The sequence below is a fragment of the Apteryx mantelli genome, chromosome 5 (assembly GCF_036417845.1).
Source record: "Apteryx mantelli isolate bAptMan1 chromosome 5, bAptMan1.hap1, whole genome shotgun sequence".
NCBI lineage: Eukaryota > Metazoa > Chordata > Aves > Apterygiformes > Apterygidae > Apteryx > Apteryx mantelli.
The window spans coordinates 61,606,139-61,623,200 of NC_089982.1; the positions used below are offsets into that span (position 1 = coordinate 61,606,139).

The 17,062-nt window shown below is 35.9% G+C and overlaps 1 protein-coding gene across 1 annotated transcript in view; it reads right to left on the reverse strand.

Annotated features, from left to right (window-relative positions):
• Positions 1 to 398: 398 nt before the first annotated feature.
• Positions 399 to 17,062, reverse strand: part of UBE2K (ubiquitin conjugating enzyme E2 K) — a 38,949-nt gene continuing 22,285 nt past the window's right edge. The window contains exons 3-7 of the mRNA XM_067298119.1: positions 15,917 to 15,975; positions 13,116 to 13,198; positions 5,507 to 5,606; positions 1,730 to 1,858; positions 399 to 1,352 (exon numbers count right to left, since the gene is read on the reverse strand). Of these exons, the coding sequence (XP_067154220.1) occupies positions 1,278 to 1,352; positions 1,730 to 1,858; positions 5,507 to 5,606; positions 13,116 to 13,198; positions 15,917 to 15,975 (446 nt within the window). The 3' untranslated portion in view covers positions 399 to 1,277. The remainder of the gene's footprint in view (positions 1,353 to 1,729; positions 1,859 to 5,506; positions 5,607 to 13,115; positions 13,199 to 15,916; positions 15,976 to 17,062) is intronic.

A 17,062-nucleotide genomic window follows, 5' to 3' on the forward strand; every position in this document is an offset into this window, starting at 1 on the left:
ATACGAATAAAAAGACTGACTGTATGTACAAGCCAAGATAAGATTTCAGTTCTCGTTTATCAGAAACATCAATCCAAAAGAAAACTAAACTGAGAACACACTTCTACTTCTATGTGCATTTGAAGTATGTACAGTAAAAACACCAACACAGCCTCCATGTGTCAACTAGAGAAAAATGCAAGCAAGGATGAATTTTGAAGTACCTGGTAAGCAATCCTTAAACTGAAGCCAAAAATAAAGCTAGAAAATCGCTGCAAAAAACAGCTGATTGCATCATATCAAGTACCCAAAAGAAAAAAGAAATTAATTCTCAGTATGCTAGAGAATCATTTTTTTCCTCCTTTAAATCCAGTGAAATCATTATTATCCAGAATGTACTGAAGAACATTTTACATCTATTTAAGACAAAAAAAAAAAAAAAAAAAAAAGCCAGCTCCACTTTTCTGTGCTACATCCAAGCACACTAAACCCTTATGAGTTTGTGTAGAAAACACGATGGTTGAAAACCATTATGGTAATTCAAAATATATTCTTTAAAGTGGAGCCTAGACTACTGTAAATGGCACACATACCCACAGATGATGAAAAATAATCCAGTGAGGATTTTTAGTTCTGCGATGCAATGTATGATGCAAGGGAGAGAAGAATCAGGTTTCCCAATTAATAAACTAGGAAAAAAAAGGTTCTGAATAGGTCACCATTTTGAACTTTGGGTAAATCTTGAAAGTCTTTCAGGAAAAAAGTTACAAGAATACTCGAGTATTTAAATGGTGCTCTCTTCAGCGACCCTACCTAATACATCTATTAAGTACAAGCATGCAAACATAGGTCAATCCACAGGCACATAGGATCCATGTTAAAAACAGTAAGATAGCTGTGATGAGTGGCACCAACAATTTTGATGACTAACACTCAAAAAAGGTTGCTTTCTGAATTACTAAATCAAAATCCTGAAGCAAGTTCCTGCTAGTCTTTGTCACACTGCTAAACACTAAAGTAGGCATGTTTTTCCCCCATTGTTTTAGCTGAGCTCAAAGAATTTTTACAATATTTAGTAAGAAAAAAATTAAAGTATTTCCCCTTTTTAAATTTACACAGACGTTTAATTAGCTTTATTTACAGAGCGGTTTTTCAGTCTCCAATAGTGCCTAGATAGCATCATCAGGCAAGAGTGCCAGTTTTAAAAGAGAATTTATATAGAATCCTAAAAATAACAGATGGTGATGCTCCTCCAGAAAGGGCAAGCTGGACTACTGAAGCAGCTCTCTCTACATGGCTCAGTTACTCAGAAGTAATTCTGTTGCAGTCTCTACATCCCATGATTTTGAAGACAAGGCCACTATTACTGCATTCTGTGAAGAGAAAACAAAAAGCAATAATATTTTAAGTGTGTGAACCTGCAGCTCTGAGAAGTGAAATGAGAAGCACACAGATTTATCAGAACCATTATATTACCATTTATTAAATCTTAACCGATGATTTTGATGATTTGTAGAATTGCAAATTACTGTGTCAAAAAGGCAGACAGCAGTTCATATTACAAAATTTACTAATAATGTAGTATCTCAAAACTTCAATTCATAAAAAACAGCTAGCAGAATAGAATTACTAGATCTGCAGAAGGTTATGGAAGTAGTGCGCCCACTTTAATACACTAACAACTCCCTTTATTTATACATATATATTTGCCCTGCATCTACTGGAAAATATTTAAGTTACATTTACTTACCCTATCAAAGCCCATAGCACAAAGGTTTTCTATTTTTTTGGTGTACTCTGGACTAGAAACTGGTGCTCCAGCATACACATGTGCCCAAAGTCGAGCTGTCTGTTTAAACATTTCTGGATTTTGTTTGTACTACACAAAAGAAAGGGGGGGGGGGGAAGGAAGGGAAAAAGTTAAATTAACTCTGAATCCAACCAAAAAGCAAGATGACTACAGCAGACTCCAATTTGTAATTCCTCCTATATCATCTTCAACACTGTTTCGCATCTATTATAATGATATTTCCAAAATGAAATTTGGGGGTTAGGGTTACATGTAGAGAAAGTCTATGCAAACATTTGATTTAATGTGTTTGCCTTTAGGTTAAATTATGCACTATAGGTATTTTATGTGTATAATCAAATTCTGCTCTCAATTGCATTGATCAAAACTAGAGTAGCTATATTTAGCACAGGTATCCAAAATTTATTTTCAGTGCAGCAGAGCACAGAAACCATCTCTATGTTAACATTTGCTGAATGTACATACTGCATACTTCTTTAATGTATTTCTCCAATCACTTAAAAATATACCCGATTTTCTTTTAGCATCTCCAAAACTGCAAGTGGGTCTGCAGTTTTTCGGTGAGGGCTGACATTTTACTGCAAGGCTTCCTCCTTGGGAATAAGTAAACTCATATTATGTCAATCTTGCCACAAAACAAGTTTTCTTAATAAATAAGAAAATGGACCTTAGCACAGAGAGTTTCCAGCCTGTACCAGGAACTCAAAAGCTGAAAAGTGGGTCATCTGTCATAAAGCACACTCAAAAAAAGCAAGATGACAGTTTCCTATTTTAGCAACTTTTATATTTAATATCAAGTTTTAAATCAACACGGCCATATATCATTTTTATTAAAAAAGACTCTTCCTTCAATCATTACACCCTAAAAAAAGATATGTTTTATAGTCTTGAACTACCTAATAAATTTTAGCACTAAACAATAAGACAAGATACTGGAAAATATACTGTTCAAGTATTTAGATGCATTTTAAGGACAGAAACATGGCTGATTATAATTTTAATTATTTTATTCATACATGAAAGTAATCATTAAATCTGTAAAGCACTGTGAAAGTGAATACAGTAATTTTTACTACTGTACATTTCATCTCTACTAAAGCATGCACACTGACTCCCTTGCATTGTGTGCCCTGTACACTTACACTAACTCTGCCCCCATATGAAGTAATTTGTAGAGTTAGCATCTGATTATTAGTGGCATTAAAACAAAGATCAACACACCTACATTAAAGCTAAAAGACAATCTATTGTTGGAAATAACTCACTGTATAATATATACGTTATATAACATATATCAAAATATATACAAGAAGATACACACATACATAAATATATGAAAAAAATATAAAAATATATAGTGGTCTGTAGTAAATCCATATAGTCGTTACAACTGAAGAAAAAAAGCATTAAGTTCAGCACCAACAGCATCCTAAGTACTACATTTTCCTGCTCTTAGGGGACTTCCCTCTTTTATGCATTTGAGAACACAGCCAGGCCTAAAAAGCAGCTAGCTGAAGTGCAAAGGTTTCAGTTATGCAAACATGACTTTAATAATTTTATTCAGAACTAGCTTTCAGTGTTCTATAAATAAGATTCCTTTATTTAGGTATTTGTAAATAATCTGGCTTCTCACTGAGAAAATTAAAGGCCCTTTTTACCTGTGTCTCCGTATCAAGAACCATAGGCAGTTATGCTGCTGGATTTAAAAAGCAGCAACTAGTCCAGTATCTGTAACTAGTGTTGAGACCAGAGAGGTTTTTGAATTTACACGCCATTTACACTGGGTTCTCCCTGGGATTCATCTGAAATGCTTGGAGGACAGTGCCATTTACCCGGCAGGTTTAGTAGGCTAACATGTAGTTAATGAAAAGCACTCTAATGAGTGTGGAGGATAACTAATTCTTTGTGAACCTTTGTTTTGAAAAAACAAAGCGCTTGGAAGAACTGGGTGTTCATCACCACTTCTCTCAGAAGCATCACAATGACTCTGCTTATATTCGCACACTTGTAACTAAAGGCCAAGCCCCAGTGCAGTTTTCAGGCAGGTATTTGCTGCACAGGAGAAACTGAATCCTCTCCACATCAGCGGTGCTGCAGTCCCATTTGGACACATCCCCATGAGGGCCTGAGAGGCAGCGTGGAAAACTGCTCTTCAGAATCTAAGAAGTCTCAAGAAGTTGTTTTTGGCTGGGGAAAAAAAACAAAAAAAAAAAACCTCTTTCTAGCTACAGTGTTTCTACAGGATTGTCATGATTCCCATATAGAACTCAGCTATCAGTGGCCAGAGCAGGAAGCTATTTCTGCTGTTTGGGAAAAAAGCAAAAGAGGGGAGAGGTTTGTTTTGTTTTTTGCTTTTTAATGAAGAGACAGAGTGTGACAACAAGGATGCATGTCAAGCACAAAAAAACAATGCCGGACATCATTTGCATGGACTGCCTGGTGGCCTTGCCTGCCTTTGCAACAATTCCCCCTGCATACAGCAATTCACTCTGACAGAACTGTTTGGGTACATTTATTCATAGCAAGCTTTATAGCATATTCCAGAATCCCACCAACACCCATAAGTAAACCTTCAGTACTTACTACTGAGTATAGGGATTGGAGTAGCTTTAAAACAGCTCTTCCCCACCCAGCAATGCAGTGGGCCATCACTGATCCCTGTGTTTCACTCTAAAACCTGACAGATTTGATAAATTGTTACATTGAAACATCCTACCAGAATTTTTAAAGGGTAGAAGTACAGAGTTCTCACCCTCTCCTGGAGGGTGCTCACTTACAGGAGAGATGTGGATGACACCAATCCCGGAAGCGCTTTTTTTGTTTGCTTTCTTCTTCTTTGCTTTATCATTACTGAAATATACCCTCATTATCAGCCACTTGTGGAGCTAGGCCTTCATCTCTCAGTCTCTCTTGCGCTCAGTCGCCCTCTCTCCAGTTAAAAAAGAAAAACACCACGCATGTACTCGGGGCTTTGTTAAAGCCTGTCAACTACTAAATTATGGAATGACTGTTCGTACCTTTCATCAACATTTTAAACAGCACTATGTAACTTCTCATATGGCATAAGAACCAATTAACATTTTATTATTACTTTTTGCTTCTGTTTGAAAAAGTAACAAACCTGATGCAATCAACAAGAATTCTACTGATACCAGTTTGGTCAATGTGTAAAACAGTTATCCCAAGGACTTGCAAATGTCAAATACGCAGGGTGCTTCATTCAGATGAACTGCTTCTCAGAATTAAATGCAACAATAATTTGTCCAAAGTTACAGTATTCATAAAATTTTGACATTAACAAATATGACGCTCAACAATACTCACACTGAACTAGACAAGGGGCTACATACTAAGCCAAACCAAAGGAACACCAACGAGTTAAAACTCACTTTAAACAAATAAAACATTTCTTTTCTTATACTAAAAGCCTTAGATTTTAAAAGGAAAATTATACTGGAATTTATTTCTCACAAGCTTAATAAAAAAAAGCAACAAACAAAAAAAACCTCTTGACACTGTAAAATAACTGCTATTTACTTTGGAAGCCTGAATGTAAGGAGTGCAAAACACTGCAGTAACCCACATTTCTTATCGAGGAATTTTTCAATAAATTCTTTAAAATTCTTCTGTTCCCCAAGGAACAAGTTTGGGACCCAGTCAGAGTTAACAAAATTTAAGGAAGTGTTAAAAGTATACACAGTTAACCAAGTATCTTACCTGGTTTGCCACTACTGCATCTTGCGGATCATCTGGTTCTGCAGCTGCCAACAACGCTTGCAGTGATAACAACACTGTTCTTAGAGTCATTGCTGCTGCCCTAAAATTACAGTTTGAAAATGACTTTACCAAATCCCATGCCTATACTCATCTTTGCTGCGGTTCTAATATCGCACAAGATACAGAAATAAATATAAAGACCTTAAGTGTAAGAATCATAATTTTAAACTGCTGCAGGTTATATGTATTAGAATACTGTTCATTATATGTATTTAAATAAGGCTTTAAATGCACACTTTCTTATTAACAATGCTTTCTTAAGCACTTGGAAAACAATCCCTGATCTACCCATTTGACTTTGCCCACTTAACAAAACTCATTTTGCTTAAAGAAAAAAGCTAACTTAAGGCTTGTCTTCTCTTTCCTTGCCACCAGTATTAGCACCTTGAGTAAGCTCTACCTACTGAACTGGGAGCCCATGTGTGCTCCCTCTGCTGGCACTCTTTGAGGCAAAGTAGCATATACAGAAATTATGACCTATATTTTTAATTCTTGTAACAGATGAGCAGTTTTATGCACTTGAGACCTTTTGCATTGCATCAGTTTAAATATGCCATTTTTCAGTAAGAATGATTAGCAATTTACATAGTGAACTACTCCCACAATAATAAAAAGGGTTTTGCAATTACAAAACTGTGTAACTGAAAATATTATCTCAAATTCCTTTCATTTCAATCTGACATTATTGACAGAATTTTCACCAAATACGAGGCCAGAAAAGCATTTCTGTAGTCAAGATATTGCCCTAATGGCACACTTTTGCACCTGTTAAAGAACCCTGTTGAAGTTGGTGGATTTCTAGAGGCTGAAACATCCAACTTCTACACACACTGAGTTCAAATTAAATGATGAGATCTTAGAATAAGAGACTTCAAGAACTTGAGAAGGAAAAAAACAACTACGTACATAAAACTTAATCATTACTCAGAAAAGTAAAAGTAGGAAATTTTAGTTAAATACTATAAATCCGGAAAGTTGAAACAATTTAAATACACAATTTAATTAGACTTTGATCATGACTACCACCTCTGTGATCTACCATTTCAGCTGACACATTAGAAACTGAAAAAGGACCGCACAGAATCTGTAGCTGAGTGTTTCAGCCGAAGTGAAGAGTTATTCTCTGTAACGGGAGCGCTAGTAGACTCCTAATCATTATGGCTCATGCGCAGAAAGGCATGGAGAATAATAACACACAAAACTATTTACTGCACTTAAGTCTTAGCAGAACGACAAGTGGGAAAATGTGACATCTTAGATTTGAGCAAAACGGTCACAGCACATGAAACGCTAAAGGAAAGTTATGAAACAGAGACACCCAATTTCTCACAGAAGGGTTGTTCAATTTTTAAATCAACAGAAAATGGTTTCTTCTTTTCAGAAGACTGAAAGCAAACGCAGTGAGTCAGAGTGGATGGGGAAGAGTCCGACCTAATGGTCCAGACAAAAAGGAAACAGTTTGCAAATCCGTATATCCAGTATCAGAATTCAGAAACTTGTCTTTTTTCCAGTACTGTGGCACTGTATTGAGGTACCGTGGCAGAGCATATGGATGAACAGGTAGAAAAGAGATGCTGGTAAAGTGCCAGAGGTACATTTATGACACAGGAATATTATATTCCTAGAGGCTCGTATGCACAGCTTTCATGTTATGTCACTAATCATTCAAATAAGGCATTTTTCCCTAATTGTTTCCAATTCTAAAAAGATTTTTCCTGGAAATTTAGGGGTTTTTTTTTAAACATGATAACCATCACTGAGCTTTCACAGTGCAATGTTCTACATTAAAATGCGAGTGAGAAACATCCCAAGTGATAGAGATTTTAATTAGCACATATTGTCTCTTTCCAACTGCCACATCAGCTTAAAGTCCCTCAAGCTGAATTTTGCAGACTTAACTCTTCAAAAATTCACGCTTCTAGAAGCATGAATTCTGGGAAAAAAATAAAAATAAATAAAAATCACAAAAATCTTCACAACATATAATTCTCCATCTCCAAACATATTCCCTAGTAACTAAACAGACTTTTCAGAATTTCAGATTCAGTTTCTCTTCCAATTAAATTTAAGCTTAAGCATTTCAGCTTCCAAGCTGGACACTTCTTCCAAGCTAAAGAATGCGTCTTTAAATTACAAATGAAGCTAGGGATTAACCAGTAAGATTATATTTAATCAGATAAAGAACATCTAGTTACTGAAACATATCCTCAGTTGTGCGATGAGAACCTAGCTAACTCAGTAAACACTGAATACAAAGCATCTTGTTTTTTCCACACCTAAATCACAAAAAAAACCCAACAACCACAAAAACCCACCACTGAGTGGCAGAACATTTTTGCCTTACAGGTACCTATGCTATTTTCTTCTTTTAATTTTCTGTTTTCTGTGACCTCTCCTGGCTCATACTCTTTTGAAATTGAGCTATTTAGTGTATGTAGTGATGACAATTCACAGAGGTATCTGCTAGTACTAAATGAACCTTCATGCAGTCCGTTTACCTGAAGATACAACTATTTTGAAAAATAACTGTTTTTGCATTTGGGTGCCACAGAAGGCTTCTAGGCCTTTCTGTGCTTGAATTGGTGTAATCATTTTTATATTTATGCAGAGAATTTCAGAAACTACCACAACCATGATGCATGCTCCAAAATCTAAAGTCCTTTGTCCCAGCTAAGTAATGTTATTACACTATCTAGTGCGATTTTTCAAGAGCAGCTTAACAAGAAAACTCTATCAACTGTAACTGATACCATAATTACCTTCACTAAATAAAAGTTGTTCTGTACTTTTCTTTATAGAAATCTTTTCACTTCAGAGGTGTCTGAAAATACTGCCACTATTTAAACTACAATAAAACACACGAAAGGGATTTAGCCACTTGGGCCACCTTGACAAGAAGTTTACTTCTCTTCTACACTTTCCCTTCCAGAGCGGAAAGGATGCCTTGGGAGGCGTCGCTGAGGGCAAAAAGGGCCACGAATGGCTAGAACAGGGTTCTGTGCTGCCTCCAGCTGCCTCTGGCTCTCAGGACTGCGAGATCCTTTCAGCCCCTGCTCATCTGTTCTGTTTGTAGATTTTTATATAAAACATATTGGGACCTGAACTTCTGTTCTGACGTTCCAATTTTAAAATGAATAATAAAAATAAATACCTCATCCATTTGGATATACAGATGGCTATAGGCTAACTCTCAAAGAACTCAAATTCTGAAATAAGTTTATAGACAAGACTTGTTTAACTACACATGCAAAAAGGTTTAAAAATATAATTTATTTTCAAGTCTCGTTTCTCAGAAACGGCTTTCTCAGCTCGTGCATAGTTAAACAAAGTCTCCACCGGATACAAGAGTTTGAAGAAGAAATATCCTTAAACTATGAAAGAAAGCCTGTTACAACTTTAGCTGCTGTCTGTAATAAAAATATGGAGAATAAGGTTTGTGATAAATATATATTTTTTAAAAATACAAGTATACAATAGTTGCAGTAAACATATGTAACACCTTCTACCTTTAGGACCTCAATTATCTTCCCTTATCAAAGAAAGTACCAAAGTCTTCATCTACTTAGCTTAGTCTTATTTTCCAGAGACAAATTAGATTTCTAGAAGAAATTGCACAGACAGCTAAAAATAGATTCTCATTTCCCAATTTCCTTAAAAAGCTCTTCTTTCCTATCACCTTCTTTGGGAGAATAAAGTGAATGGAGATGACTGCTCAGAATTACAAACAGACATTAGAAAAGCAGGACCTGTTCCTCTCATTAACAAAGGACAGAAACAACAACTCTCCACCATCGGTTCTGGAGGAAGATCTAGGTTGCTTACTGCATAACCCCCCCTGCCCCCCCCCCGCCCCGCACACATCCTAGAGAGGAAAGTGCTGCAAAGAAGGTTGTGAGAATCCTTCCTTAAAACCATGGAAGGAAACATACTCTGCATTTTCCAATGTTCCCCAAGGGTTTATTTTTCAGGAATGGAAAAGAATACAACTCTTCTTACATTTGAAGTTTATTTCTAGGCATGTATTTATGGGCAACCTCTCATGGAGTTCAAGCAATTTCCTTTGATAACTCAAACTATAGGCTTTTTTTTTTTTTTAAATTGGTGAAGTGCAAATCTACCACTACTAAAGAAAAAAAAAAAAAGAAGCTGAAAAAGTTTCAGAAAGCCCCCAACTCTCCTCTTTGCCAAAGGCAAGGTTTTATATCACTCCTGAGAGATTTTTGCCTGATCTGTTCTTAACTGGAGACTCTCAGATTTCTTGGAAAAGTCTGCTTCAGTGCTTCACTGTGTCTGCTATTCTGCATCCTAAAATGGCTTTCCAGTCTTTCATTGTAAGCCGTGTTTAATTAGGTGTCATTCTTGTTACTTACTCCTGGATGTTTTTTCTATGGTATTCATCTTTCTTGAAATGCAATGCTCAAAAGTGGGTACAGTACACCACCTGAGACCTTAGCAATGATAAGCAAAAGGTAATTTATGAGTCTTGCAGGTATAACTTTCTACATCCCAGCATTTTATTTGCCTTTTTCAAAATCCCTTGACATTACTGACTCACGCGTGTCTTAAAGTTTACAATAATCCTTGATCCTCCCCTGCTTCAACCCAAAATACTGCTTAGCCACTACACAAGCTTGCTGGTTTGACACCTCAAAAATGAGGGGAAAAGACCAGTGACATCTACCAGTGAACGTCAGAGAGTTCACTACAGGAAATAGCTGTCCCTTCCGAGAACTTCAGACTAAAGGCTTTCCAAAAAAAAAAATTAGGCTATTGACATTTGTAAGGGGAACCTGAAGCAAACCAGAACAAATCAAGCCAATCATATATATGTATTCATATATATACACTCATACATATATATATATATATACATACATACACACACACACACACACATATATATAAATGAAAATATCTTGGGGCATTTCCATTAAAAAGCAGCAGCGGTTGTTGGCATGAATATAATGATAATGTTAAAAAAGCAGGGCAAGCCAGTTGTGTCCAGCATGCCTGAGGTAAGAAGTCTCCTACCTTTCAATGAGCAGAAAGAATCCTAAGAGGATTACAGAATATTGCAGGTTTTTCCTCTCTTTTTTATTTTTAAAGGCTAAGTAATTCTACATTTAGGAAGTTTTTACTTATGTTCTGTACACTCCTCTCTGAAACAGTCTCTGTAATGCCTCAGCTTTGAGAGGTAACCCAGCAGAGCAACAAGAACAGCTGCAGCCAGCAGACTGCTACTCTGGTCTAGTCACTGGGAACGACATCTTTCAAAATCTGCAATATTTATTCCATTTGTGAAATAGCTAAGCTTGTTAATCTGAGAGGAAAAGCTCTGGTAATTTGTACCAAGGATTCAAGAAATTTGGAAGTCGGGAGGAAGGGCATCAGGCATTTCAGTGGAGGCCTGTTGTATAGTCACTATTTACAGGAGAAATACAAGACCCATTAAACAACAACAACAACAACCAGAACAACAACAACAAAAAACCCTGCAAATAATAGAATAGTTTTGACATAATGCAGGAGAACAGACTGGCCTGCATGCTGAAGAGTTCCCTAAAACAATGTTAATATTCTTTGTATCTTTTCTCAGAGCTTTAGAGAGGTTCAGTGATCCTCAAACAGCCTGAGCAAAAGCCAGCAGCTTCAGAAAGCTCAAGAAAATGCACCATAAAAATGATTACTGCTAACTGGCTGCTGATTGTATACCTACTCTAATTATATTACCTCTTATACTAATGATTTCTGCACCTCAACCAAAACTAAAGACAGAATACTCCAGTATAGCCACTATAAAAATACTATTCTTATTATGCATTTGTATTTTGACTGTCAAAACCACAGTAGCCAAGAACTTCCTATAGCCATGCACACAGCCACAACATATTTACTGGATAATCACTGCTCAAGGGATTTATGCAAAACAATTTTCAAGTAGTTAAGTTCACAGATTTCAATACACAGTATTGGACACATTTTCTATTTTATTTAAGACAGATTTTTGGGAGAGAATACTAGCCAGAAAGATAAACATAGGCTACAGCAAGTGAAATTGCACAACAAAAGTCGTATCATATCAGCATAAATAGCATTCCTTCTATACAGTCATCTCCCTGTTTTAATTCCACCAACAAACAGTGGTTGTTTTGCAAACTAACTGGCATAACAGGTATTTGCAAATCTAAACATGACGAAAATCTACAGCTGCAGAGAATTTCAGCATAAAACATATACTAAGGAGAAAGAAATTCATTAAACTCATTACAAAATCATTTGAAGACGTTACTTTACAAGCTGATAAAGCCTCCTGTCAATATGTATAACAATACCTCAACTACGCTCACTAGAATAGAAAATCATTATCATCAGATGGGTGAGGAGGGAAGAAACATGAATTTTTAATTACCCAGATACATTAAAATGTTTGGATTTGTATTCACCATATATTAATAAATATTGTATCAGTTTATTTAACTCTTAAAAAAAAAAAAAAAATCCCCCCCCCCAACTAAGTTCCACAGGCCCAAATTCTGCCCTTCAACTCCCACTGAGCTCAGTGAAAATGACGGACATGCATTGGAATTTGAGATTTACATTTAAACATAGCAACAACAAGAGAATTGTTCAGCATGAGCACTACAAGTCAGAAAAACGGCACTTCAAAAACAAACCTTGTTACCAAAACAGTTGACAAGAATGACTGTAGACTAAATACATCTTCCAGAAGGCAGCTATCAGAATATATAAGAATTGTGTTTGTCCCATTCACCTTTGAACACCTGGTAAAATCCGTTAAAAATGAATTCTTCAAAGTTTGGGTGGGAGAGTGTTGTCTTTTTTTGCTGCTGTTTTTTGTTTTAAAGAGGCTGTCATCTTATTCACACTGTTATTCAACCTACACCTGGGGAAAACTTAACCATGGTAATGTGGGCATTTCTCACTTTAAACAGTTAAAGCAGCACATGCTTCTATCAACATGAATGCTGCATTTTTTTTTTTTTTTTAAAGCAGTATTAACTATTCATACAGCTAAGGAATAGTTTTAGGAAGCTGAAAAAGAAAAAGGAAAATTTCATCTATCACATTACTAAAATCCTTCAAGCAACAGAGGATGCAGGTAGCCACAAAGGTTCCTCACCTCTGACAAAGGACTAGAGGATTTAAAAAAGCACTTCAAACTCAAGCGATTTTCTCTCACTTACAAAAAAAGAAGCACTACTAGCAAATGAAGGGATCACTACAGTAAGAGCCATTTGAAGAGGGACTGCAGCAAATGGGGGGGGGGGGGGGAAATTCACCATAATCTTAGTGTAAAAGTTTTCAAAAATGCTATTTTAAATCATATCTACTCAGTATTTTCCAAAGTTATCATCCAATCATTTCATTAGAATCCCCTTTTCAACTCAAAATACTATACTGAAATACTTTAAGCTTTAAGGACATATCAAATTACAAATGCAAAGTAAAAAGCAACATGAGCTGCTGCCTACTATTCAAGACTCTGGTATACTTAATTGTGCACATTTAAATCTGTATGGAAGCTTACCATTGATCTTTCAGAATATCCAAACAAATGGCCCCAGTGACTGAGCTAATATTAGGATGCCATATTTTGGTGATAAACCGCACCTAGAATACAAGACAATTTTTAGGAACAAAGATGTTTATTAAATGCAGTATATTAAGTAAATGTATTTTAAATGTACCACTTCAATTATATTACAAAGAAATACTAATATAGGTTATATTAAGCAAAAAAAGAACCCCAAAACCTAAGATATATGACACAATATTTTAGGAGGCCTCAAGTTTGCAAGGAGACTTGTTAGATAGAACCTTGCTTTACTCAGAACCAGACTAGCATCCATTTGAGGACATCAAAATCATCCACATCTGTTTTCTCATGTGGGCACATCCTCCGCATCACACCAAGTCATTTATAAATACCCTCCAGCAGTACTAGTGTTTTAACACAAGCAGATGGTCAAACGCAGACATACAGCTTCCAGCACTGTCAGAAAATCAGTTAAAACACAAGAAAGTCTGCTCATTTATCAAAGGGAAACGGGCCCCTGAAGTCTTAATGTAGGCATAGGATCTCACTGTTCAGCTAAATTGGTGGTAGCTGCATGAAATGCTATAAAGTTTCCTTGGTCAATGCAAGACCGCTATTTATTTTATCATCAGATTTTTACCATCTTTTCATCAACTATCCAGTCCTGTTATCCATAGCTCTTCAACAAATCTAAAAACCTAACCAGATTACAGTCATTTTTCTCTGCTGTTGGAAGGATCTAGTCCCAACATTCACTCATTGATCATGTCCATTTTTACACTAAAATAATTTACACTCATAAAGCAGGAATAAAATCCAATTTGATTATTTTTCCCAGCAAAGTTAAAGAAGTCATATTTTCTTCTAAGAGTCTCAAAAAACAAGCTATCTTCTGAAAATAATATATACTGGTTGCCTTTAGAATTTCTTCCTTTGTTTTCTTTAAATATCCTATTTCAAGTTGCATTTTAACTGTCTTCTAGTGACTTTGCTCTGTCTCAGTGTTTTCCATCTCTCCCTTCTCACCCTGAACTCCTGTCAAATATTCTACGTGAGACACAGATTTTCTTTCAACTTTTGCCCCTAATCTGCAAGCAAATCAGCACAAAGAACACATTATTTGACAGGCACTACAGCAAAACACTGTATGTACAGGGCTGTAATAAAATTAGTGCAATCATAGTATATAAATAGATTTGGGTTGAGACCACAAGAGATGTGCTTTCCAGGACAGAAAATAAGAGATCACGTCAGCCGAGCCATTTATTAACTAGCTCAAGTCTATAAATCACTTTGAAAATGTAAAAAGTCACATAAACACTAGGTAATTTCTCACAGTGAATGAAGGCTAACAATGGCTGTCAAAGCACATTCTGAACAGGATAAAGAAATCTTCCAGATGAAAGGCAGGACTAAACATAAGCAAAAAGGCCTCTAATCAAGACTACAGAGACTCCAGAATAAGCAGTTCTATGCTACAGTGCTCTGAGCTTCTAACAGCTGTCTATAAGCTTTGGAATGGAAACCACCAAGCCCTAAAGCAGCAATTAAACCATGGTCCACAGACTCACATTTCAGGGTCTGTGACTTGTTTCAGCTCTCCTTATTTTAGCTCCCGCCAGAATACGCATAGATGAAAGAGCTGAAACCAGCAGACTTTTCATTAAGAAGGTCTTTCTGCATCTTTCACTCCAGACTCAAGGAAGTGATTCAAAGCACAAGAGCTAAGGACAATCTACTGGCATCTCTCCCTTTCTCTTTGTCCCCAATCCCTTCCTGGTAGGGCATGCCAGGGTGAAAATAATCAGGATCTAGGACATGTTCTTATAGTTCAAAGACATCTTTCAGACTGAAACAGAAAGCCAATCAAGAAGCTGAGTCAGACAACTCTGGAGTCTGAATATTGGTCAGAAGCCACTGAAAAGACTGAATTGGGGCACAGGAATATACAATTGCAGCTGCACATGGCCTGAGGAGAACACTATTTTGATTGATTTATCTACCTATTTGCTGAAGCTGGAAGTGCAGGCACCGATTAAAAGTGCTAGAAAGATGTGGTAAAGTTGAAAGGGCAAAAAAGTTGCAAAAAACATACAGCAGGAAGAACCACCCAGAAGAGTGCAAAGAAATGTACTTGATGGTACAAATGAATTTAGCACAGCCATTTCTCATGTCTCTCATGCATGTTCACATACTCAAACATGAAGAGAACAGAATGTCTCATGCATTCCTCCAAAAGAGTTGGAGTTAGACCACACTACTTGTATTGCTTCTTCAAGTCACAGTACAACTGTACATCTCACTGCATTTAAGTACTATTGGAAACCTGGTAGCTCTAACTAAAGACTCAGCCAAGAATAACCTATGGAGTCCAAGGAATTAGTTAAGAATAACTAAGTATTTATTACAGCATTTCTTTTGAAGAGAACTTTCAGCAAGACTGACAATAACCAGTACTCTCAAAAATCAAATTATAACTACCTGAAAACCACCTTTATCTTGTCAAAAAGAAATTATGAGAGGGCCAGTAATAAGGTGGTAGCCATTTCAGCACAAGCTCCTCTCTAAAATTATCAGTTTGTACTTTGATGAATAATCAGAATATATTTCTAATGGGATGCAGTTATGCATTTTGCATGATTTCTATCTAGAGAACACAGCTCAAATGCCTGTCTAGAGAAGACCTCAAAAATGTAAGATGGGTGCTACAAAGAAAATACACACACAAGCAAAAGAATACTCAAAAACAACTTACTGGCAAATTATTTTATATAAAAAAGTGTCTACAGTACCTTAGGAGGATTAAATGGATATGTTTCTGGAATTTTTATCTCTAGTTGATATCTTCCACCTGCAAAAGACAAAAACAAGCTAGAAATTAAAGTGACAGAACATTAATCAAGTGTACATTCTCATGACAGCAAAGCCTATGCTTCTAAACATACAGATTGTCAGGTAATTTAAATATACTCAGAAATATTACCTGGTAGTATTTTCTAAATTTCATACATTTTATAAAGAAACAAATACATATAATCTATTAAAGTCACATTTGCTTAAAAAATAAGAATGCATATTTCTTAGATATGTTTAGTGTGTACATCACCTACAGTTTCTCATTTTTGTCATTATAATTTCCATGCTCCATTTTAATAAACTAGATTAAAAATATGAACGAGATAGCCCCAAAACAGATAGTGGAATAAGCCACAGGAGTGCCCAGGGTGAATATGGAATATTACAGTATTTTTACTCTTTTCTGATGCCTCATACCAATAAGTTTTCTTCAAATTACACAATCAAAATTAATTCTATTTAATTTTAAAATTTCTGGACTGGAAAATGTTCAGTTATATCATTTAAGTAAAGTTCCCACACTTTAGAAAGAACTGCTTCAACACTATTTCCACTATATGCTACATTACTATCTAAAGTTGTTACTTCCATTTCAGTTCTGCAAACACTTTTACATACTAATACTATTAATATGGTTTGCAGAATTACAGCATATAATAAAAGACGGTTCAGCCCATACTATCCTCTACTGCCTTCTTTTAAAGATTTGTTTTTCCTCTCCCTGCTACAGTATCATTATCTATTCCTGTTCCAATTATAACTTCGTTAACATTCAAAGTTTTCTGACCAATACTTCTGTTTTCTGGGGCAATCTCAAGCCATCTGCCTACTCACTCAAGATTATTTACCAGGCCACAGTTTAATGACCCACTAAACAGAGTAACAAAACATGTATCCAAATTTAGATGTTTAGTTTTATAGAAACTGAAAGCATTGCTTCTCACTTGCAACTTTTTTCCACATTCTATCTCTGACCTTTCAGAAATTAACATTTTCCACCTTTAAGTTTACTTTGTTACAATTTATAAATTTCCTTGAAATAAAAGTTAAAGCACCTGTAATCTATTTTCTTTGGGATTTCA